Source organism: Callithrix jacchus, chromosome 2 (genome assembly GCF_049354715.1).
Source record: "Callithrix jacchus isolate 240 chromosome 2, calJac240_pri, whole genome shotgun sequence".
Classification (NCBI taxonomy): domain Eukaryota; kingdom Metazoa; phylum Chordata; class Mammalia; order Primates; family Cebidae; genus Callithrix; species Callithrix jacchus.
The window spans coordinates 56,796,588-56,821,082 of record NC_133503.1 but is presented as its reverse complement, the minus strand read 5'-3'; the positions used below and the strand labels follow the sequence as shown (position 1 = coordinate 56,821,082).

Sequence of the window (24,495 nt, the reverse complement as noted above, 5' to 3'; positions counted from 1 at the left end):
CCCCAAGGACAAGGAGCTTTCCCTACTGCCCTGGGCAAGCCAGGAGCAACACCCAGCTGCCACAGAGGCCGGCACTCTTTGCTACAGCCCTCCAACCCAAAGACCTAGCATGGACCCAAGACCCCATTCCACCCCGTGAGCTCCTAAGCCTGTCACTCCTAAACCACTCGGCATTTCTGCCAGGCCTGCCTTGCAGTTCTTCCAGAGGGAAGAGGAAACCAGGAGGTTTGTATGCCAGTGCCGCAGCCTCACTGAACAGACATAGCAAGGGGCCACCCTTCGCAATTGTCCCCATTTCATGCCACCCTTCTCTAGGACATCAAGCATAACTTATACCTGGCCCCCGGCATGAGTGGCCTCAGAAGGAATGTCCTGGCAACCGTGGCACAGGGCATGTCAGGCTTCCAGACGGCTGGGTTCTGGATTTCTCATAGCCTGACAGGTACCGTGCACAGCCCCCTTGCTCCCAGGGGCTGGGATCTGATTTCTTACAGCCTGGTAGGTACTCTGCACAGCCCCCTTTCTCCCAGGGGCTGGGATCTGATTTCTTACAGCCTGGCAGTTACCATGCAGTGCCCTTGCTTCCTGGGGCTGGCTGGGCCAACTCTCGCCCCACCTGAACCCACCTCATAGTTCCTGGCACTGGTGCTGGCCGCTCTCTCCAGCTCCACTCGAGCCCTCTTGTGACTCAGCTCCATCTGCATCTTCTCCCGCTCCACCTGGATGAGGTGGGACTTGGAACGGATCTGCTCTGCTCTTTCCTCCAACTGCGCAGGTCACACCCAAATAACAAAAGAATCCTCAGTGACTGTATCAAACAAGGTGAGTGACTCCATGCAACAGACACACTCCCTGAGCACTCGTTCCTGCAGGGCCCAGGCTAAGTCTTGATGTTGCCCAGTCACTGGGCCCCAGGCTGGGGAATGAGAGAGGGACAGGTGATAGGAAGGTGAAAAAGCCTGGGAGGAGGAAGACGTCTCTTGAGATGACATAAAGCATATTAGTGAACTCAATGGCCTTGAATGCCACCTATTTATTTACCAGCCAATGGCTCTGTGGGTCAGAAGTTCATACACAGGTGGCTGCGTTCTCTGATCAGGGTCTCCCAGGCTAAAAATCAATGCAGTGAGCCAGGACGTGTTCTCATGTGGAGCTCAGGATCCTCTCACAAGCTCACAGGGATGGAGAACGAGGTCTCCTTCCCTACCAGGTGCCAGCCCAACACAGCTGTCAACTCCTAGAAGATACCCACATCCCTTGCCATGTGGCCCTCTCCATCTCCAGTCAACCACGACCAATCTCCCTCGTCAAACCCTCTCCTGCCATATCTCTGACTGCTCTGCCTCAGGCACCTGGACTCAGACTTAGAGGGCTCACAGGAGTAGATCAAGCTCACCCAGGTAATCTCTATCTTAAGGTCAACAGACCTGAGATCTTAATTATATCTGCAAAATCCCACAGCAACGATACCTAGTCAGTATTTGACTGAATGCTTGAGAGACAGTACAGAAGGTGAGTATGCACCACGAGCCTGGAATCTGGGGGCCTCTCAGAAGTGGGCCTACCACACAGGGCTAGTGATTACAGGTGAGCTGAGTCTCAAAGGGCCCCAGAGACTTGCTAAACAGTTCCAGAGCCAGCCTTTGGGTACGACCTGCTTAGCTGGAGGAAAAGGTAGAGTCACTGACTCTTCATGTGGCCCAGAGCTTTGCAGTGCAGCGGCACAGCATCTCCTGGCACTTAAATGCAGAGTCTCAGGCTACACCCAGACCTACTGAATCACAGTCTTCTCTTTAGGTCGGGCGTGGTGGATCATGCTTATAATCCCAGCACTTTGGGAGGTCAAGGCTCATGGATCACTTGAGGCCAGGAGTTCAAGATCAGCATGGCCAACATGGGGAGACCCCATCGCTACTAAAAATACAAAAATTAGCTGGGTATGGTGGCACACACCTGTAGTCCCAGGTACCCAGGAGGCTGAGGTAGGAGAGTCGCTTGAACCCGGGAGGTGGAGGCTGCAGTGAGCCAAGATCACACCACTGTACTCCAGCCTGGGTGACAGGGTGAGACTTCGTCTCAAAAAAAAAAAGAATCTAGGCTGGGCACAGTGGCTCATGCCTATAATCCCAGCACTCTGGGGGGACAAGGTACATCACTTGAGGTCAGGAGTTTGAAACCAGCTTGGCCAACATGGTGAAACGCTATCTCTACTCAAAACTACAAAAATTAGCCAGGCATGGTGGTAGCTGTAATCTCAGCTACTCAGGAGGCTGAGGTGGGAGAATCACTTGAACCCAGAAGATAGAGGTTGCAATAAGCCGAGATTGCACCGCTGCACTCTAGCCTGGATGACAGAGTGAGACCCCGTCTCCAAAATAAAAAAAAAAAATCTTCTTTTTAAACACATTCTCAGGGCATTCACAAGCACATGAAAGTTTGAGAAGCACCAGAGTAGATCGGTAGTTCCCAAAGGGGCCAGTTTTGCCCCTGGAACATCTGGCACTGTGTGGAGACACTTCCAATTATCACAGGGGGTGGTCGTATGTGTGTGCTGCAGGCTGGCATCAGCGGGTAGAGGCCAGGGATGTTGCTAAACAGCCCACAATGCACAAGAAAGTCCTGAGGAAAAAGAATCACCCAGCCCAAATGTCAAGCATGCCAAGGCCAGGAAAGCCTAGGACAGGGAAGGGAAGTTTCTCCGTCCTCCCACCTGTGTTCTCTGGAGGCCCAGGCCCACATATTCTTTATACCTATGTTACTGTGTTTCAATTCCCAACTGCTGCTGTTTGGGGGTTCCCAAGACTGTCCTTCAAACTCAGTAGCCTTCCTGGTCTCGTTTCTGAGCCTCTCCAGAAGGGCGGGCACCCTGACTGCAGGGAGCACCACTAGCAGGGACCAGGAGTCCCAGACACACCTGATCCGTGTGCCACCTCTGCCTGGAGCTGCCTACAACTGAGACAGGAACTGAAAGCTCGCCCTTACATTTAAATAAACACAGATATGTGAAAAAGCAGACAGCACACATTCCCCCAGCCTGCTGTGTTCTCCAGGCCCTCCCTGCCACTCCAGGGGCTCAGCAGGAGAGAAGGAACCATGACAGAAGTCCAGGAATGTCATGTGACAGGGGCCAGGGACCAAGGCTGGGCTTGTGGTCATCACTCTGCTAACCACCTCGCTCTGACTACTGCACTCCACCACTGATCCCCTCGCCGAGGAGGCCCTTATCAGCGTGAGCTCTGGGGGCCTCCCAGGTCCAAGTGAGATTCTAGAATCCCACAGCTTTGACAGGTAGGACAAGAGGTCCCAGACATCTGCATCAATGAAATTACAACATTTCAGACCAGACGTGCCAATCTTTTTTTTTTTAAGAGGGAGTCTTGCTCTCTATTTCCCAGGCTGGAATGCAGTGGCATGATCTCGGCTCACTGTAACCTCTGTCTCCCAGGTTCAAGCAATTCCCCTGCCTCAGCCTCCGGAGTAGCTGGGATTACAGGCATCAACGTCCACCTAATTTTTGTATTTTTAGTAGAGATGGGGTTTCACCATGTTGGCCAGGCTGGTCTCGAACTCCTAACCTCAAGTAATCCACCCACCTCCGCCTCCCAAAGTACTGGGATTACAGGCATGAGCCACTACACCCAGCTCAAAGTTAGCAACTTCTAATTTTGCCAGTGATAAAAAAGAACTACCATCTATTACTATAATTTCATAAAAGAGCATTTTAACAATAAAATATCTATATATGTAAAAGACCTTATCTCAGAATAAAAAAGTCCTCATCTAGAAAGGGCAGTGAGCAAGCTAACATTTTAAAAAACACATGTTAATTTAATTATGTTGCTGAAAAAAAACACATATTAATTCAATTATGCAACAAAACGAATGCACATACACACACAACAGTTTCACCAAATGCAGCAGGGCCTCAAATGGGCTCCAAAAGCAGCAGGAAGCCAGAGCCTCCTCTAACAGGGACAGGACTACAGAACGCTTCTGGAGCCTGCAGCAGGGACTGCAAAAGAGGGCCCAGGCAGAGGAGCCTATAGAAGCCTGTGCAGCCACAGGGCCCAGGCACGGCTGGAGACACCATTCCCCACCACTTCCCAACTGGGACTGGGCCCATCACTCTTTGTAACCTGAAGTCCTTCAGAATACCTGAGTCCTCTGCAGCTGTGTCTACAGTGAGCAATCCCAAGAACTTGTAATGAAGAAAAATACAACAATTTTATAGAACAAAATTATAAAAATCACCCCAAAATCTGCAAATGGCCCTCCACAGTCTGAGACCACAAAACACCCAGTCCTTCTGCTCATTGCCGTGGCTTTCTCTCTGAGCGAACCCACTGTGTTTTCAACACAGCTTTCCCACACAGTCCTGGTGCTCACACTCACAGGCAGTTTGGGTTCTGTCCTCAATCAGACGAATGAACTGGCTTCCGATCCTGTCCCCAGAGTCTGTGGGTGCACTTGTGTGAATGCAATGCTGAACGCCAGGCCCACTCAGGGTGCTAACAAGGCAGGCCTTTAAGCCATGATGGCTCAGGGCCCCAAATGGCCTCCAGCTATTGCCCCAAAATGAGAAGTACCCACAGTGAGACCTGGAAGACAAGTAACTGGTCTCTAGGCTGAGCTAATACTGACCCATCTCAACTACAAAAGACTTGAGCAGATCCTGCATGGGCCTAGGGGGACTAGTCCCCAGAGAAGACTCCCACCCAGGCACATGCCACTCACCTGCATGCTCTGCTGGTACTGCATCTGCAGAGAACCTGGGGCCGAGGTGGGAATATCCAGTCCAGATCCTCCCTCCACACGCTGAGAGATGAAGTTGTTCAAAGATCTCAGGGTGGATAAAACCGTGGTGTTTTCCCCTAGGTCTTCCATGGTTGCTTTCCTTCTGGAGGGGGACAAAGACTGGTCAGATACAGCCTTGCCACATGCCATCAGCTGTGCAGTCAGGGGCGCTCTGGGCAGCCCCACTCCCCTAACTCACGTTGGAGCCCATAATATACCAGTGTCTGTAACCACATTCTTCAGAGGCAACTGGCAGCCGCGCTGCCAACTTACCAGACAAAAAATGGACGCAAGAAAGAATGCCACCAGACCCCTGCCACCAAGCCACCGACTAAGTGTCAACTGCACAGAGGGACAGCTGGTGCCCAGGAGGCGGTGCTCAGCACTCAGGTGGCACGTTCCCCTCAAAGCATTGTAAGAAGATGCTCCAAAGAGACAGAGCCAACAAGACACAGAGACAGACACACGAGAGGGGCTTTATTAGGGAAACTGACTCACATAATTAGGGAGACTGTCCCACAACAGGCTGTCTGCAGACTGGAACCCTAAGAGCCTGGCAGCGTGGCACAGTCCAAATCTGAAGAGCCAATGGAGCTGATGGTGTAATTCTCAGTCCAAGGGACTACTGGGACAAGTCCTGGAGACCAAAGGCCAGCAAGCCTGGAGTGCTGCTGTCAAGGAGAGGAGAGGAAAACTGCATCCCAGCTCCAGCAGGAAGATGGACATGTTTGCTTTTTCTCTGTCCTCTCCAGGACCTCAGGCTCTTGAATGATGCCCCCAACACTGAGGGTGGATCTTCCCCACCTGATCCACTCAGACTCCTAAGCTCATCTCCTCTGGAAACACCCTCATCGGCACATCCAAAAGCAAAAACAATGCTTTCCCAAGTTTCTAGGAGTTCCTGAATCCAGTCAGTTGACACCTGAAATTAACTACCAGGAGCACTCACAAAGTCTGGCTTCTTACCCAGACACGGTGGCTTACACCTGTGATCCCAGCACTTTGGGAGGCGGAGACACGCAGATCACTTGAGGTCAGGAGTCCAAGACCAGATTGGCCAACATGGTGAAACTCCATCTCTAAGAAAAATGCATAAACTAGCTGGGTGAGGTGGTATGTGCCTGTAATTCCAGCGCTACTCAGGAGGCTGTGGCACAAGAATGGTTTGAACCTGGGAGGTGGAGGTCGCAGTGACCTGAGATCACACCACTGCACTCCAGCCTCGTTATAGAGTGAGACTGTGCCTCAAAATAAATAAATAAAAATAAATTAAGGCCAGGCAATGGTGGCTCACACCTGTAATCCCAGCACTTTGCAAGGCCAAGACAGGCAGATCACCTGAGGTCAGGAATTCGAGACCAGCCTGGCCGACATGGTGAAACCCAGTCTCTACTAAAAATACAAAAACTAGCTGGATATGGTGGCACACACCTGTAATCACAGCTACTCAGGAGGCTAAGACAGGAGAATCACTTGAACCCAGGAGGCAGCGGTTGCAGTGAGCTGAGATTGCACCCTTAACTCCAGCCTGGGTGACAGAGCAAGACTCCATCTCAAAAAAAATAATTTTATTTTAAAAAGTCTGGCCTCTGGGAATCGGAAATGAGACACACAACAGTGACAGTAAAGATGATGATCACCACAGCTGTGCTAATTTTCATTGTTTATTTCTAATGACGTTAACAAGCACTACTACTATTTTCAACTAGGTACTGGAAAGAAAGGTATCTGACATTTCCGAGGACCTAGACTTCTCGACCTTGAGTTTCCTCATCTGGAAACTCATGAGAGTGAAATTCACTTGCAAAGTTGTGAGGATCAGGATCAATATCCCTCAAGTCTTCCACTGCTAGATGATGGGAACATGGCTGCAGGTTGACCAGCACTATACTTGCAAGCTCAATCTTAACAGGATGGGGAATTAGGTCTTTTTACAAATTCTAGAAATGATGAAACTGAAGCTTCAAAAGTTACAGAACTGAGGTTGGAACCTGGGTCTGTCTAGCTTTGCAAGGCTGAAGACAAGCCGTAACAAAGAACTTTGCACCCCTAAAACCTGCACTTATGATGGTCCCACGCCACGCCGGCCCTCCAGCCACAAGGGGAACAGCCAAGAGCGTTTAACAGCCAAAAGGTGGAACTCCTGCAGCTACACTTTCTGAGTTTTCATTTAACAAGAACCTTGGCCTGGTGCAAGCAGAGTCCTGAGCTCCAGCTCCCCAGGCTGCGAGCCCCGCACAAGCAGGCCCGCCTGGAAGGAGGCTCCACAGCCCAATTCCTCCATAGCCCAGACGAGACCAGGGCGGCCCTTACCATCCCCGAGGGGAAACAGGGCCCACACCACCCCCTTCCAGATAGCGGACCCGCGCGAGCCACCAGGATGGCAACAGTCCCTACAAACCCGACTTCCCCACCAGGCGCCAGCTCAGGCCCCTTCCTCCGCGCGCCCGCGCCCCAGCCCAGGGACCCCCACGGCGGGCACCGGGACCCTGGGGCTGGGGCCACAAGTGCGAGACCCTCGGCCGCCCGCCCTGGCACAAGGCACGGCTGTGGCGCCCCAGGCGAAGGACCCGCTGTCCCCGGCCCAGCCAGAAGTGAGGAGTAGGGACAGTGGAGTGGGGTCAGGGAGTGGGGAAGAGGAGAGAGCACAGAGAGAGGGGACAGCGCACCTAAGGGGGACGAGGCGAGAGCGGAATCCTGAGGCACCGGGTCGGGTCGTTGTGCCCTACCCTTGCAGATACACCTGGACTGAGCCCTCGGCCCCACCCCTGTCGCCCCCGGCACCTCCGGGACTCCAGGCTCCGGCCGCCCGCACTAGCCCGGCCGCTCACCTCAGCGGCCGCGGTCCGCTTGCCGCCGCCGCTGCTCAGATCTCCCTTCGCTCCGCCCGCGCCCACTTATCGCGACACTTGCGCCTGAGCTCTCGCGAGACCTGGGTGGGAATCGGGCCGTAAGGAATCCAGTCCGAGCGCCGGCTGAAGCCGGGGACTCCGCGTCCGCTCCCGGAGCTGCCACCCTCATGAGACTCCGCAAGGAAGACTTGGAATCGAAGGATGGGCCAAGGCGCGATCGGGGGCACCCGTCCTTGCGCAGGGCGCGCTTCCACTAAGACTTTCGCCTTGCCCCGTAATGTGTGGAATAGGCGCGCCCACGGCAGCCTCCTCTGGACAAACTTGCACTCTTGACTCTTAACAAAATTTTGCTACTCAGTATCAACTTGAATCAATCCGTTATATTGATTTTTTTCTGGGCCCACTAGAAATGCAATTTATGCTACTAGGCTACCTTCCCAGTGCTCTGCAAACCACGGCACAGCATCCAACTAGGTGAGGTGAAGTCAGACTCCACCCTCTTTTTTTTTTTTAGACGCTGCCTTGCTTTGTAGTCCAGACTGTAGTGCAATTGCGCAATCTCGGCCCACTGCAACCTCCTCCTCCCGAGTTCAAACGATTCTCCTGCCTCAGCCTCCAGAGTAGCTGGGATTACAGGCACGCGCCACCATGCCCAGCTAATTTTTGTATTTTTTTTTTTTCTTTTGAGACGATGTCTCCCTCTGTCGCCAGGCTGGATTGTAGTGGCAGGATCTCTGCTCACTGCAACCTCCGCCTCCCGGGTTCAAGGGATTCTCCTGCCTCAGCCTCCCAAGTAGCTGGGATTACAGACCCCCGCCACCACATCCAGCTAATTTTTTGTTTTGTTATTAGAGATGGGGTTTCACCATGTTGGCCAGGCTGGTCTCCAACTCCTGACCCTGTGATTCTCCCACCTTGGCCTCCCAAAGTGCTGTGATTACAAGCGTGAACCACTGCACCTGGCCAGGCTCCACCATTCTTTTTTATTATTATTAAGACGGAGTTTTGCTCTTGTTACCCAGGCTGGAGTGCAATGGCGCGATCTCGGCTCACCGCAACCTCCGCCTCCTGGGTTCAGGCAATTCTCCTGCCTCAGCCTCCTGAGTAGCTGGGATTACAGGCACGCGCCACCATGCCCAGCTAATTTTTTGTATTCTTAGTAGAGACGGGGTTTCACCATGTTGACCAGGATGGTCTTGATCTCTTGACCTCGTGATCCACCAGCCTCGGCCTCCCAAAGTGCTGGGATTACAGGCCCCACCATTCTTATGGTAACTCTTACCTACCTTGCAACTTGGATCCTTTCCTGAGAAGGGTGTGCCTTACTCATTTCCAAATTCTCCCCCCACCTCTGCGCAGCCTTTGGCTTCCCTCTAAGAAGGTGCTGTTCCTAAGGGTCTGCAACGAATTTTCCTTCTTCCAGAGAAAAAGACTTCCAAGTTGTGTGCCCCAAGAATGAAATGGGATGAGAAGAGAATGAGGTGGAGTAGTGCAAGATTCCTTGGACTTAACTACCTGACTGCAACCAGAAATAAAATGAAAAGTAAAAACATATGACCTGCTTCCTTCCGGGAGCTGGACTGAGCCCCAGATCCCTGATGGAGATTCCTGAGTTTCTAGAATTCCACCACTGGTTCTTGGAATGTTTTTTTGTTTTTGTTTTTGAGATGGAGTTTTGCTCGTTGCCCAGGCTGCAGTGCAATGGCTCGATCTTGGCTCACTGCAACATCCATCTCCCAGGTTCAAGTGATTTTCCTGCTTTAGCTTCCCAAGTAGCTGGGATTACAGGCATGCACCACCATGCCTGGCTAATTTCGTATTTTGAGTAGAGATGGGGTTTCTCCATGTTGGTCAGGCTGGTCTGCAACTCCCGACCTCAGGTGATCTGCCTGCCTCGGCCTCCCAAAGTGCTGGGATTACAGGCGTGAGCCACCACATCCGACCAGTCCTTGGAATTTAATCACAGTTACAGTCAACAAATTCTTCTTGAGGGACAAGTACACCTCCAGGAAACAGCTTTGAGGAAGCCAGTTTTAAAAAACAAAACTTAAAAGCATTAAAGTCTCTATAATAAAATAATGCAATCTCTATTATTTTATTAAAATATAAAGCTGCATCAAGTTCCGAGAAGAGTAAAAGAAAATAAACACACCACATCACTGCTTGCTTTGGCAATTACCTTTATGGTCTTGGGAGCCCAGACACCAGTATTTATTTCCAGCACAAACCAAAGCACACTCACCACATGCATAAATGAAACAATACGTCTTCCCTAATTGCTCTGGGAACTCTTGCTGCTTGAAGAATGCATGAATTTCTAGATTATTCACCAGAAAGACAGAAGTTAATCCACCAGATGGAAATTTCAGATTCTTCTTTTGGTTTGGTTGTTTCTCCATGTTTGTAGAGATGGGGGGCACTTTCGGTCAGGCTGGTCTTGAACTCCTGACCTCAAGTGATCCCCCTGTCTCAGCCTCCCAAAGCCCTGGGATTACAGGTGTGAGTAGCCTCACCCAGCCTCCAGATTTTTTACTTTACACTAAACAGCTAAACGAATAACTGGAAACCTGTGGATGTTCTTACACCTGTTTCTGTGTAACAGTTTAACAGTCTATAAGATGAAGGCACACATGGGCACACCCATCCCTGCCTCAACGAATCCCTTCTGATCCTTCCTATAGTCTGTCTTTCTTCATCCTTCTATCCTCACCTATCTCTTTTTCTTGGTAACTTTATCTTCACAAATCACGATATAGAGGACTTTTTCATTTTCCATAGTCCCTGAATTTACTTTTGTCATCTCTTTTTGGTTAAAGAGAGACAGAGGGAGAAAGAGAGAGAAAAACTCCCTCTCTCACCTGAGGTCAGGAGTTCAAGACCAGCCTGGCCAACATGGTGAAACTTGACCTGTTCCATCTCCCAGATAAGCTCAGATCTCCCAGGAACTTCTCAGGAAGGAGCTCAACCTACATTTAGAGCTTAAAAGGAGCTAATAACCACTATGAAAATGGCACAAGAAATCCTCACTGCTTCACACTGCCCTTCCTTCCATGGTATTGTGTGGCCAAGAAGTACATTTCTGATGATTCTTTCCTGCTGGCTTCCGGTTTGATGATCCTTACACTCTGGAATTCCTCTGTCAGTCTACTCTGTAACTGACGGCTTTGACTTCCAGCCCATGTTTTACAAAGGAATGTTCCCCCAGGGTGGAGGATGTCTGGGGTCATGCCCAGAAGGGACAGGCACAGGCTGATGAGCCTGTCGTGATCGAGGTCCCTGACCCCTGTGGCATTGGGCGCCATGTCACTCAGAATCACATCTGCTCTCCCGCCAGGAAGCAGTTCTAGGATTCTCTGTGAGGTTCTTGGGTCAGTCACATCAGCAGGACACAGAAAAGTTGCTCCTTCCAGGGGGAGTATGTGAAGAAGATCCACCCCAAGCACAAAGCCAACAGGAGAGCTGAGATCTAAGGAAGAAATGGTGAATGTGTTATTTATTTATACCCTGAATCTTTTCACAAAAATACAGTATATGCAACAAAGTGATGAAATAAAAATAAAATATTGACCAAGGCAAAGAGCTAATGTGCAAATAAATGAACACAGGCCTTCTCTCACTATCTACATCCTATAAAGACACAGTGGGGGAGGTGGCTGCTCTTAACATCTGAGAAGCTGAGGCCTAGACAGGAAGTGACTATCCTAGAGTCAGCATCAGTGATGGGCAGACCTGTGCCAGATGCTAGGACTTCTGATTCCAAATCTGCTATCATTTCACTACCCAAGGCCAGATCCTAGGACTTCTGATTCCAAATCTGCTATCATTTCACTACCCAGGGCTCACTCTCTATGAAAGAGTTCTTATCTCTGAGTAGTCTTTTTTATAAACTAAAATGGAAAATAGACCAGGCACATTGGCTCACACCTGTAATCCCAGCACTTTGGGATGCTGAGGTGAGATCACCTGAGGTCAGGAGTTCAAGACCAGCCTTGGCAACATAGTGACATCCTGTCTCTACAAAATACATAAAAATTAGCTGGGTCTGGTGCCATGTGCCTATAGTCTCAGCTACTCAGGAGATCCAGCTAAAATGAGGCACAAGATGTCCCATTTTCCTGGGCTAAAGATTGAGGGTTTTCACCTTTGAAAAATGAGGTACTCCTCAAAATACCTGGACTTCCAATGTTCAAGCCAGAAATGAAACACGAACCATAGGTACAGAGGGAGAAGAGGGGAGGTAGACACTGAGATCAGTTATGGGCAAAAAGTCTTGTTTTAGGTAGGCGAAGCAATGGCGTCTTTTTAGTTTTATAATGGGTATTACAGAAATATCAGCAAGTTGGCCAGGCATGGTGGCTCATGCCTGTAATCCCAGCACTTTGGGAGCATGAGGTGGGCAGATCACGAGGTCAGGAGTTCAAAACCAGCCTGGCCAAGATGGTATAACCCCGTCTCTACTAAAAAATACAAAAAAAAAAAAAAAATTAGCTGGGTGAGGTGGCTCGGGCCTATAATCCCAGCTACTCGGGAGGCTGAGGCAGAGAACTGCTTGAACCTGGGAGGCAGAGGTTGCAGTGAGCTGAAATCGCACCACTGCACTCCAGCATGGACAACAGAGTGAGACTCTGTCTCAAAAAAAAAAAAAAACAAAAAACCAATATCAGCTTTTTGTGTATGTGTGAGACAGGATCTCACTCCATTGCCTGGCCCCAGCTCACTGCTGCCTCAACTTCCCCAGGGTCAAGTGACCCCTCCCACCTCAGCCTCCCAAGTAGCTGGGACCATAGGCACATGCCACCACACATGGCTAATATTTTTTGTACTTTTTTTTTTTTTTTTATGAGACGGAGTTTCGCTCTTGTTACGCAGGCTGGAGTGCAATGGCACGATCTCAGCTCAGCGCAACCTCTGCCTCCTGGGTTCAGGCAATTCTCCTGCCTCAGCCTCCTGAGTAGCTGGGATTACAGGCACACGCCACCATGCCCAGCTAATTTTTTGTACTTTTAGTAGAGACGGGGTTTCACCATGTTGACCAGGATGGTCTTGATCTCCTGACCTCATGATCCACCAGCCTCAGCCTCCCAAAGTGCTGGGATTACAGGCGTGAGCCACCGCACCTGGCCTTTTTTTGTACTTTTTGTAGAGAGAGGGTTTCACCATGTTGTCCAGGCTGGTCTCAAACTCCTGACCTCAGGTGATCCTCCCACTTCAGCCTCCAAAAGTGCTCGGATTACAGGCATGAGCCACCGCACCTGGCCTCATCCCTCACTTTATGCTCCAGAGCTTTTGCTCCTGTAACATCCCACATGTTACATGCTTTGGCCACATGCTTGTGACTTCCGGGAGGAAAAGAACAGGCAGATCACCCCATGTGCTCTGCTTCTGTCACTTCCTCCTGCAAGGCAAACTTTCTTGCTTCATCTCAAGAGCACTTAGGGGAACAGAAATCACGGAAATCAGTTAATTGGAGGACTCCACAGTGATAAGCTCAGCAATAAGAAAAGGAACTGACATTTCCAACACAAATTCACTCATTTAGACAATTGTTGAGCTAAAACAACAACAAAAAGGCTGTTCAGGACAAGCACGGTGGCTCACGCCTGTAATCCCAGCACCCTGGGAGGCTGAGGTGGGCGGATCACTTGAGGTCAGGAATTCAAGACCAGCCTTGCCAACATGACAAAACCCTGTCTCTACTAAAAATATAAAAATTAGCTGGAAATCAATTGAACTCAGGAGATGGAGACTGCAGTGAGCCAAGATCAAACCATGGCACTCCAGCCTGGACAAAAGAGTGAGACTGTATCCCAAAAAAAAAAAAAGAAAAGAAAAAGGGGGTGGCTGTTCAAAACCCCGAAGAGGCATATCCTGGCCTAAGTATGGGCAGGGACCACCCAGGAGATGCAGGTAGACACCAAGCGTTCATGGCAAACCTACAGCAATCCAGCAGAGGCTGACTTGCAGATCCAGGGGGCCAGCATTCCAGGTCTTCACTGTCAACAAATCACAAAACTCTTGAGCCTCAGTTTTCTCACCAATAAATGGGTACCAGTATCCCCACTGTAGGGTATCTGGGAATGCTCTGGGTGGACTGTCTTACCCTGTTCAAATGCCAGTGCATGTAGGTACCCTGGCTTGACAGCAGGAAACATCAGTGGCAAGGATATTCACCACAGCACACGCATCCCAGCAAAAAGCCACAAGCAACCTTGATGCCCACGGTGAGGGAACTGGTAAAGAACCTAACGTACAAGCATATCATGGAACAGGATGTAACTGTTCCCAATGATGACAGTTTCTTAAGTTGTATGGGTGGCTGGTTGATCTCATCATTCAGGGGAATCTTTTTATATAGAAAATCTTACTCAAAACCCTAAGATACAAACAGATGAAAACTGTCTCAGCTTCACCCAGAGTGGAGAATCCATAGCCCTGGCCACAAAGCCTCCTCTAGGCTCCAGAGGCAGCAGCCCCAGTGGGGTCACCAGAAAGCCCTAAGGCTTACAAGACTTGGAAAGCTCTGGAGTCGATTCAGCTGTGCTGCTGGGGAGAGAGGTCAATATATCATTAAGAGGGGCCAGGCACAGTGGCTCACACCTGTAATCCCAGCACTTTGGGAGGCCGAGGTGGGCAGATAGGCTGAGGTCAAGAGCTCAAGACCAGCATGGCCAATATGATGAAACCCCATCTCGACTAAAAAAAAAAAAAATTAGCTGGCTGTGGTGGCAGGTGCCTGTAATCCCAGGTACTCTGGAGGCTGAGGCAGGAGAATCATTTGAATCCTGGATGCAGAGGTTGCAGTGAGGCGAGATCACGCCACGGCATCCAGCCTCAGCAACAGAGCGAGACTCCATCTTGGGGAAGAGGAACAAATATATATATATATGCATATATGTGTGTGTGTATATATATATATATATATATATATATGTATATATAAAATGTATGTATATATATGTATATATAAAATGTATGTATATATATATACACAAATATATATGTGTATATATATATGTGTGTGTGGTATGTGTGTGTGTGTATGTGTATTATTAAGCAAAAATAGCTCCAGTGAGGCTGAAAATTAGCAAGAAGAGTACGACCCGACATTGCTTTAGGGATCTATGCAAACATAGGCCTGGAAGGACACACACCACTGTGCTGGAGCCATTACCTCCAGGAGGTATCATGCAAGGTCATCTCCATTTTCACTGCACCTTTCTACCTTGTCTTTCAGTTTGAAAATGGCAGGATTGCCAGGTGCAGTGGCTCAAGCTTGTAATCCCAGCACTTTGGGAGGCCGAGGCGGGTGGATCATGAGGTGTAGAGATCAATACCATCCTGGTCAACATGGTGAAACCCCATCTCTACTAAAAATACAAAAAATTAGCTGGGCATGGTGGCACGTGCCTGTAATCCCAGCTACTCAGGAGGCTGAGGCAGGAGAATTGCATGAACCCAGGAGGCAGAGGTTGCAGTGAACCGAGATCATGGCATTGCACTCCAGCCTGGGTAACAAGAGCGAAACTCCGTCTCAAAAAAAAAAAAAGAAAATGGCAGGATCCTGTTTTTATCATTACCATTACTAAACCACCAACTCGGAAGTGGGTGCTTTCAGAAAAGGGCTCAACCATCCCATATCCACTGGCAGAGGCAGCTTGTCTGTGCCCACTCAGCCTCAGGGTACCCGGAAGGTGCCAACAGTTGTGCAGAGCTCCCACCTGTGCCTGTGGCATTGACTTTCCGCACCGCCACCTGACTCCACGCCCCAGGAGCTGCCCCACAGTCTAACACCCGAAGGCCAGGCCGCAGAATCTGATGCCTCTCATTCATCTCCAGGAGCTTGAAGGCGCTTCGACACCGATAACTCTCCACCTTCGCAGCCTTCACAAATGGGTCCCTAAGATGCCGAGTCAGCCACAGGTGCTCAGCACCTGTCCGATTCTTGCAGTGACTCCTGGCAGTGTGGAACCCTTTACGCTGAAAGGAAGCACACACCAGCTTCAAGAACCTGGTAGGAGAGAAGAGGAGCAGGCAGGTTGGCATCACACAGATCAGCAGGTCATGAGCTGGGAGAGCCCTCGGTTCAACTCTTTGATTTCCAGAGATGAGGCACCAAGACCCAGGAGGGGAGGTGAACTGACAAAGCAATACAGTCAGAAAGCAGGCATTGCAGGCCGAACTGTGTCCCCACAAAATTCATGTATTGATGTCCTAACCCCCAGTATCTCAGAATACGAGTGTATTCGGAGACAGGGCCTTTAAAGAGATGATCAAGTTAAAACAAGGTCATATTGGTAGGCCCTATTCCAACAGGACTAATGTCTGTATACAAAGAGATTAGGGGCCGGGCATAGTGGCTCACGTCTATAATCCCAGCACTTAGGGAGGCCAAGGCAGGTCTTGGATCATCTGAGGTCAGGATTTCAAGACCAGCCTGGCCAACATGGTGAAATCTTGTCTCAGCTAAAATTAAAAATTTACAGGCATGGTGGCGGACGGCTGTAGTCCCAGCTACTCAGGAGGCTGAGGCAAGGGAATCACCTAAAACCAGGAGGCGGAGGTTGCGGTGAGCCGAGATCATGCCATTGCACTCCAGCCTGGGTAACAAGAGCAAAACTCTGTCTCAAAAAAAATAATAAAGAAACTAATTCATTAAAGTAATATTCTTTTCTCATCTGGCAAAAAACGTTCATTGGGCTATGAGAGACTGCAAGAAAACCTCCTAAGGACAGGTCCTTGCCTGAGTTACCTAGTTCCAGGGCTTTGGCAGCTGGCACAGAGGATCTGGCCTGTCCCATTTTTTTTTTTTTTTTTTTCTTGAGACTAGGTCTCGCTCTATAGCCCAGGCTGGAGTGTAGTAGCAAGGTCATGGCTCAACACAGACTCAAAGTCCTGGGCTCAAACAGTCCTCCCACCTACATGTCTTAAAATTGAACTAAACCCGTGTGAATTGCTGAAGGACAATTTCCAAGATTCTCTGGACAAGCTGTGCTGTAACAATTTATTCATAGCCCACAATAGCTAATCAGGTGAAAGCTATACACACCTCCCCTGTTTAACTCTGAGAACAACCTCACCAAGTAAGTTCTATGCCCTTTTTTCTTTTTTTTTTTTTTTTGAGACAGAGTCTCACTCTGTCACCCAGGCTAGAGTGCAGTGGTAGCTCACTGCAACCTCCAACTCCCACGTTCAAGCAATTCTCCTGTCCCAGTTTCCCAAGTACCTGGGATTACAGGCACCCACCACCACATCCATCTAATTTTTGTATTTTCAGCATAGATGGGTTTCACCATGTTGCCCAGGCTGGTCTCAAACTCCTGACCTCAGGTGATCCACCCACCTCGACGTCCCAAAGTCCTGGGATTACAGGTGTTGAGCCACTGTACGTGGCCATTTTTCTTTTTTTTTTTTAGACAAGGTTTTGCTGCCACCCAGGCTGGAGTGCAGTGGCACAATCAGAGCTGACTGCAGCCACAACCTCTGGAGCTCAAGAGAACCTCCCACCTCAGCCTCTTGAGTAGCTGGGACTACAGGTGTGTACCACCACTTCTGGCGAATTTTTCTATTTTCAGTAGAGATAGTGTTTCACCCTGCTGGCCAAGCTGGTCTCCAACTCCTGACCTCAGGCGATCCGCCCACCTCGGCCTCCCAAAGTGCTGGGATTACAGACATGAACCACCTCACCCGGACACTTTTTGGTTGTTTGGTTTTTAATAGGCAGAGTTTTGCTATCACCCAAGCTGGAGTGCAGTGTCAAAATCACAGCTGATTGCTGCCATAACCTCTGGGTCTCAAGTGAACCTCCCACCACCTCAGCCTCGTGAGTAGCTGAGACTACAGGTATGCACCACCATGCCTGGGCTTTTTTTATTTTATTTTTAAAAACTTTTTTTAGAGATGGCATCTCACTATATTCCCTAGGCTGGTCTCGAACTCCTAAGCTCAAACGATCCTCCCGCCTCAGACTCCCAAAGTGCGGGGATGACAGGTGTGAGCCACCAAGCCCGGTCTCCATGTCCATCTTTCTAATTTAAAAAAAAAAAAAAAAAAAAAAGTTACTACCCCCATGGCTCCAAAACCAAAGCTTCTAGCTTCTGCAACACCAAAGTGTGCCAACCAGCCAGGACGCACTGACTGGTGACCATGAGTCGTTGTCTTCACTAGGCTGAAGAGGTCTCCCGGGAGAACGTCACAGGCTGGTCCAAGGGGCGAGAGCATACTCGACAGCCCCGGAAACGTGGGCAGTGGAGCTACCCGGCTCACGAAAGGAAGCCCCCGGCGCAGCCCCGGGCGCCTCGGATCTGGGCCCCGGCGCTGCTCCCGCACCTGGACTCGGCCCCCACCGCCTCGGCCTCCCCACGGCTCCGCCGACCCTTGGAGATCTGAGGATGCCCTCCTCCCAGGAATCTGAGACCCGGAGCCCCGGCCTCGCTCCTGTCGCGCTCGATCAGTGCAGCGACGGTGCCCAGCGCTTGGGATCCAGACCTGAGGCCAGGACGGAGGAAGATGACGGGGCGGACCCACAACCACTCCCGCCTCCTGCATGCACGCCACCGGCGCCCCTCTCACCCCGCCATGGGTAGCCCCCGCGCCTGCAGCAAGCCGCCGGAAATGCCTCACCTCACTTCCGGTCAGAGGTCCCGTCCCCGGAAGCGGCAGTGCAGGTACGGAAAGTGCGCGCGGGGATTCTAGTAGCAGGGGTGACCAGGGAGGTGAGCTGAGCCAGCGGGCTGCAGGAGATCCGGTAAGCGTAGCCCATGGGCTTGGAGGAGACCAGTGGAGCGGAGCCGGGGGGTCGGGGTCTTGGGGGAGACCAGGAGAGCGGGGTCGGGAAAGACCGGTAGTAAATCATCACAAAAATTTACTTCGGAAACCATGGCTTCTGGCAGAAACAAATCAGTGTCAGGACAAAGTACACGGGCCTCGTGAGAAGCTCAGCCACAAACGCATTTACTCTGTCTGACCTGCCTCCACCACCAGGACCCAGTCTCAATGAAATGGGACAGGTTCCCTTGCCCTTCTTGAAGGGCGTGCGATAGGGATGTGGCTCACTTCTTCAGTGCCCCGCTGCTCAAGCCTCTAGGGGAGCATACAGACAGGCAGGCTGTGGGACTCTGACCTCACAGTAGTGTCTAGGGGTGAATGTTTGCAGCTCCTGAAGCCCCGCTGGGCATGTATTACAGGGTGCTCTTTCAGTTTAGCGGTATAGGTGGCTTGTGTCGGCTCAATTAGCCTCCTTGCCTTATCGCAAGGACAGAGGGCTTTCTGTATCCCGGGGTTTCTTGCCTTGGTGTACTGGAGCAGTGGGATCACACGTGGGCTTGGAGAATGAGTGCAAGGTTTTATTGAGTGGAAGTAGCCCTCAGCACATGGGGGAGCCAGAAGGGAGTTGGAGCAGGAAGATGGTTTTTCCCTTGGAGTCAAGGCCGCCAGGCAGCCCAGGCTCTCCTCCTACCGCCCCTGCCAAACTCCTTGTGGTTCTGCCAGTTGATTCCCTGCCGGCCTGCTGCTTGTGCCTGTTGGTTTGCTCTTCACATCCTCTTGATGTCTAGCGGCTTGTGTCTCTCTGCCCAGTAGGGTCTGGGGGGTTTTAAAGGCACAGGATGGGGTCCTGGCGGGCTTGGGAAATACAACATTTAGGCAGGAAAACAGAAATGCCTGTCCTCACCTAGGTTCCTGGGCACAGGCCTGGGGGTGGAGCCCAAGCCAGAAACCACGCCCTCTTCTATCCAGCCCTTCCCTGCCCCGCTTCCTTATTGTCCCATCCCTTTTCGTAGACACCACAACTTCTAAGGAGGATCACTGGTCCTGAATTCTGTGTCTGAGTCCTGTCCTGGGGGCCAGGTGTAGACCCCAGAAAAGTTGGTCCTGGCTGGGTGTAGTGGCTCATGCCTGTAAATCTCAGCACTTTAGGAGGCCGAGGTGGGTGGATTGCTTGAGCCCAGGAGTTCAAGACCAGCCTGAGCAACATGGCAAAACCCCATCTCTACTAAAAATACAAAAATTAGCTGGGCATGGTGGCTCATGCCTGTGGTCCCAGCTATGCTGGAGGCTTAGGCAGGAGGCAGCTTCAGTCCGGGAGGCCGAAGTTGCAGTGAAACCAGATAATACCACTCTCCTCCAGCCTGGGCAACAGAGCAGGCTCTTGTCCCTAAATAATAAATAAATAAATAAAGGAAAGTTGGTCCTGGTCCCCCAGCTCTTGTCTCGAAAGAAAGGAGGGAAGGAGTCTCAAAAGAAAGAAGGAGAGAGAGAGGAAGGGAAGGTAAGTTGGTCCTGGTCCTCCAGCATTTCTCCAGAGTCCTTTTTCCAGCAGAGACTTGGTGGAGGCATCACCCTCAGAGTCCTTCTCTGGACCTGGACCTGCCCACCTGTGGGAGCAGGAAGGGCCCTTGCTTCCAGTGGCCTCTCTGGGTACCAGGTCCCACAGTGGCCACAGTAGGAGCAGAGTGAGTGGGGTATAAACTCCTGTCACAGGAGGGAGGACTAGCCGGGCCCGGCTAAGTGGACCTGTGTCTGCAGTCACCCATTTCCTGTGAATTGGGAAGCCTGCTATAGGAGAAGCAGGCCAGGTCCCACTAGGCTGGAAGAAGCTCCTGTTAATCAAAAGGCCAGTGTCAAAGCCTGACCTGAGAACCACAGGATAAATTGTGGGGTTCTTTTGGTGTCAGTCAGGCACAGAGACTGTTCTGCCCCACTGCTGTGCCTATGGCCAGGGGGTTCCTGGGGGCAGACGCAGGAGCAAGAGTCTGCTCTGGAAAGGTCACATTGTCCTTTGCAGCTGAGTTAGGGGAAAGGAAGTTAGAGCCAGCAATCATGGCTTCCCCTCCCCGCCTCCCAAAGCACATCCCCTTCCTCCTGGGCATTGGCACCTGCTTCCTCCATGAGCGTCACGACCAACTCTGCCCTCTCACCTTCCTTTCAGAACCCAGGGACCATGGGCACCTCCAGGCTCTATACCCTGGTGCTGGTCCTGCAGCCTCAGCGAATTCTCCTGGGCATGAAAAAGCGAGGCTTTGGGGCTGGCCGCTGGAATGGCTTTGGGGGCAAAGTGCAAGAAGGAGAGACCATCGAGGAGGGAGCCAAGAGGTACAAATGGGGCGGGGCTGGCCGTGGAACCGGCTTTCCCAGGGCACAGGGATTCGGGCTGCAGGGCCAAAGCCTTGGCTTCACCACTTAGAGCTAAGTGACCTGGAGCATGGGTTAACCTGTGAGCCTCAGTGTCTTCACCTCAGAATGGGAATAAGAACAGCATCCAGACCTTAGAACTCTTGAAGATTAAATGAGGAGAGCAGCATAAAGGACTTAGAGCAGTGCCTGGTGTGTACTGAGTGTGGAGTGTGTGTTAGGTGCTGTGGTGTGGTGTGTGGTGTGTAGTGAGTGGTGAGTGTGTGAGCTGCTGTGGTGTGGTGTGTGGTGTGTGAGCTGCTATGGTGTGGTGTGTGGTGTGCACTGAGTGTTAAGTGTGTGCTGCTGTGGTGTGGTGGTACGTGGTGTGTAGTAAGCACTGAGTGTGTGTCAGCTGCTCTGGCGCAGTGTGCTGGGGGTGCAGGGTGTATCTGGGAGCTACTGTACCTTCTGGCTTAATTGAGCACTCCTGGCATCCTCACTGTCACTGGAGGGCTCATCAGCCAGTTGGTTACTTTGTGCAAAGGAGTTGATCGCATTTATCTCACACCCTTTGCACACAAAATCTCACTGCATCCTCAGCTTCACTGAGATAGGAACTGAAGCCCAGAGAGGTTGAGCAGCTTGCCCAAGATCACACAGTCCTCCAGACACCCCTCACCCATATCACAGGGTCAACGAGATCATCTGTGTAAACGTCACAAAGTCCTGCCCAGATGTAGCCCCTGTTCGTGTTCCTGTTCTGAGAAAGGTAGGTCACCTTCCCCGGAGAGGAGAAATACAGAGGAAAGAGGGTCCTGGCAGCCGGGTGCGGTGGCTCACGCCTGTAGCCCCAGCACTTTGGGAGACTGAGGCAGGCAGATCGCGAGGTTAGGAGATCAAGACCATCCTGGCCAACATCGTGAAATCCATCTCTACTAGAAAAAACAAAATACAAAAATTAGCCAGGTGTGGTGGTGCACACTTGTAGTTCCAGCTACTGGGGAGGCTGAGGCAGGTGAATTGCTTGAACCCAGGAGGCAGTGGTTGCAGTGAGCCAAGATTGCGCCACTGCACTCCAGCCTGGCCATATAGCAAGACTCCGTCTCAAAAAAAAAAAGAGGGTCCTGGCACGGGGGAAAGCCAGGACACTGCAGCCCAGGGGCTTTCCAAATTTTTCGGCACAACCTGCAGTGAGAAATACGTTTTATACTCTGATAGAGTATACACGCTCAGGTTTACAGGTACAGCTAAAATAAGCTGCAGAAGCCACCCTTACTACATTAAAAAGCACCCTACTATTTCTGATTCTTTTTTTTTTTTTTTTTTTTCCCCTCCAGAGTCAGGATCTCACCCAGGCTGGCGTGCAGTGGCACGCTCATGGCTTACTGCAGCCTCAAACTCCTGGGCTCAAATGATCCTCCTGCCTCAGCCTTGTGAGTAGCTATGACCACAGGCTTGTGCCACCATGCTCAGCTAGTTTTTTAATTCTTTGTAAAGATGGGGTCTCATTCTGTTGCTCAGACCGGTCTCAAACTCCTGGGCTCAAACAATACTCCCACCTGGGCCTCCCAGAGTACTAAGATTGCAGACATGAGCTACTGTGCTGAAACCTTTTTTTTTCAATTGCAATCCTGATTTCATAGGGCACATAGGTCCCAACCCTCAGTTTGGAGAGCCCTGTGTGTGACACACTGAGCGTGTGCATCCCCTCCAAGGCCCGGGACCCTGGGCTGCAGCCACACAGACACATTTGATCAGCACTGTGGGAGGTGCCAGTGCGACGGGCTCTGCTGGGGGCTGCAGCTGGGGAGGAGGCCCACTGGATGTGAGTCGGGTATCTAGCACGCCCACGCCTATAGTGTGTGCAGAGCAACAGCAGCACAGGAAACCAGAGCTCCTCCTTCAAGAAAGAGATCATAGAAGGCTGCAGTTTCATCCTGTGTTCTCAGAGAAGTGGTGCCAGCCTAGAAAGACATTTCTTTCAGCAGGCAGGCCCAGCATACAGGACCCAGGTTCCCGGAGCAAACATTCCAGGGCTCCGGCAGCCATAACTACAGCTGAATAGGCTCTGATGCTCAGCCACAGAAAAGAGAGCAACCAGGAATGAAGGAAGTGCTATCAGTCCCAATCCTGCTGCCCTCGGGTCTCAAGACCGTAGACAAGTGGCTGGAATCCACTGGGCTGTCACTGGTACACAGGATGCTAGACTAGAACTGCGATCCTCCCACCAGTGGCTCCACACCATCTTTGGGCCCCTCCCCAGAGCCTCTCCACCAAACTCAGTGTCTTCAAAGTTCAAGTTGGTCAGGTCAGGACCAGCTAATGCATTCTGGGTGACATCTTGGGTCTCCCATCCACTCCAGTGGCTCCCTGGGCTGTGCAGATGCCCAGCTCCTCCTCCCCTGCCATCATGTGGGCATGGTGGCCTGCCTGATACCCTCCCTTCTCCCTACCCCGTCCACCTCTGCCCACAGGGAGCTGCAGGAGGAGAGCGGTCTGACAGTGGATGCACTGCACAAGGTGGGCCAGATCATGTTTGAGTTCGTGGGTGAGCCTGAGCTCATGGATGTGCATGTCTTTTGCACAGACAGCGTCCAGGGGACCCCCGTGGAGAGCGATGGTGAGCCTCATGGGGCCTGCTCCCCACTCCCCACTATGCACATTCCATCTCCTGGCTGGGAGAAAGGCCATCAGCCCAAACCAGCTCTGAGTGCCAGGCACCAGGCAACCTGCATCACCTCCACCCCACAATGCCAGTGTAGGGCTCTGAGCCATGGTCACTGCACCCATTTCCTACCCCAAAATGAGAAACATGGTCAGAGGATTAAATACGAACGATCATCAGTTCCTCATGATCACTCAGGGTACTCCTCAGAGAGCCAGTTTAAGTTTGGGCTGGCCTGATGCAGTGGCTCACAGCTGTAATCCCAGCACTATGGGAGGCTGAGGCAGGAGGATCGCCTGAGCCTAGGAGTTCAAGACAAGCCTGGGCAACATAGTGAGACCCCGTCTCTACAAAAATAATAATAAGCATTAAATTTGGGTTGCATGTCAGTGCCTCCTCTTCTCCCCTCGGTACAGAAATGTTCCCACACTGGTTCCAGCTGGACCAGATCCCCTTCAAGGACATGTGGCCAGATGACAGCTACTGGTTTCCATTCCTGCTTCAGAAGAAGAAATTCCACGGGTACTTCAAGTTCCAGGGTCAAGACACCATCCTGGACTACACACTCCAAGAGGTGGATGCGGTCTAGCAGGAGCCTGGGGAGCCCCTGGGCAGGAAACTTGGCTGCTGAACAGCTGCAAACCGTCTGTTCACCTGGGCGCAAGTGGATCAGAGCTGGGTTTTGTCTGTAGTGTGGATGGAAAGGAAAATAAAGGTCTTCAACCTTTGTTTTTTGAAGATGGGAGTCTCTTTCTATTGCCTCTGTTGCCCAGGCTGGAGTGCAGTGATGCAATCTCAGCTCACTTCAACCTCTGCCTTCCAGGTTCAAGCGATCCTCCCATCCATCTCGGCCTCTCAAGTAGGTGGGATTACAGGTGCACACTGCCACGCCCGACTAGTACTTGCATTTTTAGTAGATACAGGGTTTCACCATGTTGACCTGGCTGGTCTTGAACTCCTGACCTCACGTGAGCCGCCTGCCTTAGCCTCCGAAAGTGCTGGGATTACAGGCATGAGCCACTATGCCCGGCCGGTCTCTTTTTAAACTTCCTTCTCCAGACACCAGCACAGCCT

The 24,495-nt window shown here is 51.3% G+C and overlaps 3 protein-coding genes across 32 annotated transcripts in view; 1 reads left to right on the top strand and 2 right to left on the bottom strand.

Moving 5' to 3' along the window:
- The window catches only part of MAD1L1 (mitotic arrest deficient 1 like 1), a 415,821-nt gene extending 405,575 nt beyond the window's left edge, over positions 1-10,246 (bottom strand). For 7 of the 27 annotated variants that reach the window (XR_013531716.1, XR_013531730.1, XM_035289591.3 and 4 more), the window contains exons 1-3: positions 8,933-10,246; positions 4,735-4,897; positions 627-767 (exon numbers count right to left, since the gene is read on the bottom strand). Coding sequence is in view for 24 of the 27 variants with exons in the window: in XM_035289591.3 (XP_035145482.1) it covers positions 627-767; positions 4,735-4,897; positions 8,933-8,976 (348 nt within the window). In the remaining 3 variants the exon portion in view is untranslated. Of the gene's footprint in view, positions 1-626; positions 768-4,734; positions 4,898-5,292; positions 5,466-7,463; positions 7,675-8,932 lie in introns of those variants that run through there. The other 20 variants (XR_013531734.1, XM_078363893.1, XM_078363911.1 and 17 more) reach the window with 6 other exon arrangements.
- Positions 9,810-18,269, bottom strand: MRM2 (mitochondrial rRNA methyltransferase 2). The gene is made up of 3 exons (XM_002744439.7): positions 18,216-18,269; positions 15,365-15,654; positions 9,810-11,112 (listed from the first exon to the last, which is right to left on the bottom strand). The coding sequence occupies exons 1-3, from the start codon at positions 18,221-18,223 to the stop codon at positions 10,670-10,672; spliced, it is 741 nt and encodes a 246-aa protein (XP_002744485.3). The 5' UTR covers positions 18,224-18,269; the 3' UTR covers positions 9,810-10,669.
- A 10-nt stretch (positions 18,270-18,279) lies between these two features.
- Positions 18,280-24,159, top strand: NUDT1 (nudix hydrolase 1). Of its 4 annotated transcripts, none has more exons than XM_054251197.2 (5): positions 18,280-18,310; positions 20,572-20,735; positions 22,094-22,189; positions 23,231-23,376; positions 23,838-24,159. In XM_054251197.2, the coding sequence occupies exons 2-5, from the start codon at positions 20,584-20,586 to the stop codon at positions 24,008-24,010; spliced, it is 567 nt and encodes a 188-aa protein (XP_054107172.1). In that variant the 5' UTR covers positions 18,280-18,310; positions 20,572-20,583; the 3' UTR covers positions 24,011-24,159. The 4 variants fall into 4 exon arrangements, with proteins under 4 accessions (XP_054107172.1, XP_035145473.1, XP_054107165.1 ...); XM_054251190.2 differs by having other exon boundaries at positions 18,295-18,390; XM_035289582.2 differs by lacking the exon at positions 22,094-22,189.
- The last annotated feature ends 336 nt before the right edge of the window (positions 24,160-24,495 follow it).

What these genes read in the sequence shown, in the direction of transcription:
- NUDT1 (XM_054251197.2), top strand. Translation starts at nt 20,584, where the DNA reads ATGGGCACCTCCAGGCTCTATACCCTGGTGCTGGTCCTGCAGCCTCAG. An exon ending in GATCCTCCTGCCTCAGCCTT is followed by an intron (nt 22,190 to 23,230) that starts GTGAGTAGCTAT and finishes CTCTGCCCACAG; the next exon opens with GGAGCTGCAGGAGGAGAGCG. An exon ending in GACCCCCGTGGAGAGCGATG is followed by an intron (nt 23,377 to 23,837) that starts GTGAGCCTCATG and finishes CCCTCGGTACAG; the next exon opens with AAATGTTCCCACACTGGTTC.
- MRM2 (XM_002744439.7), bottom strand. An exon ending in AGTCAATGCCACAGGCACAG is followed by an intron (nt 11,113 to 15,364) that starts GTGGGAGCTCTG and finishes TTTCTTCCTTAG; the next exon opens with ATCTCAGCTCTCCTGTTGGC.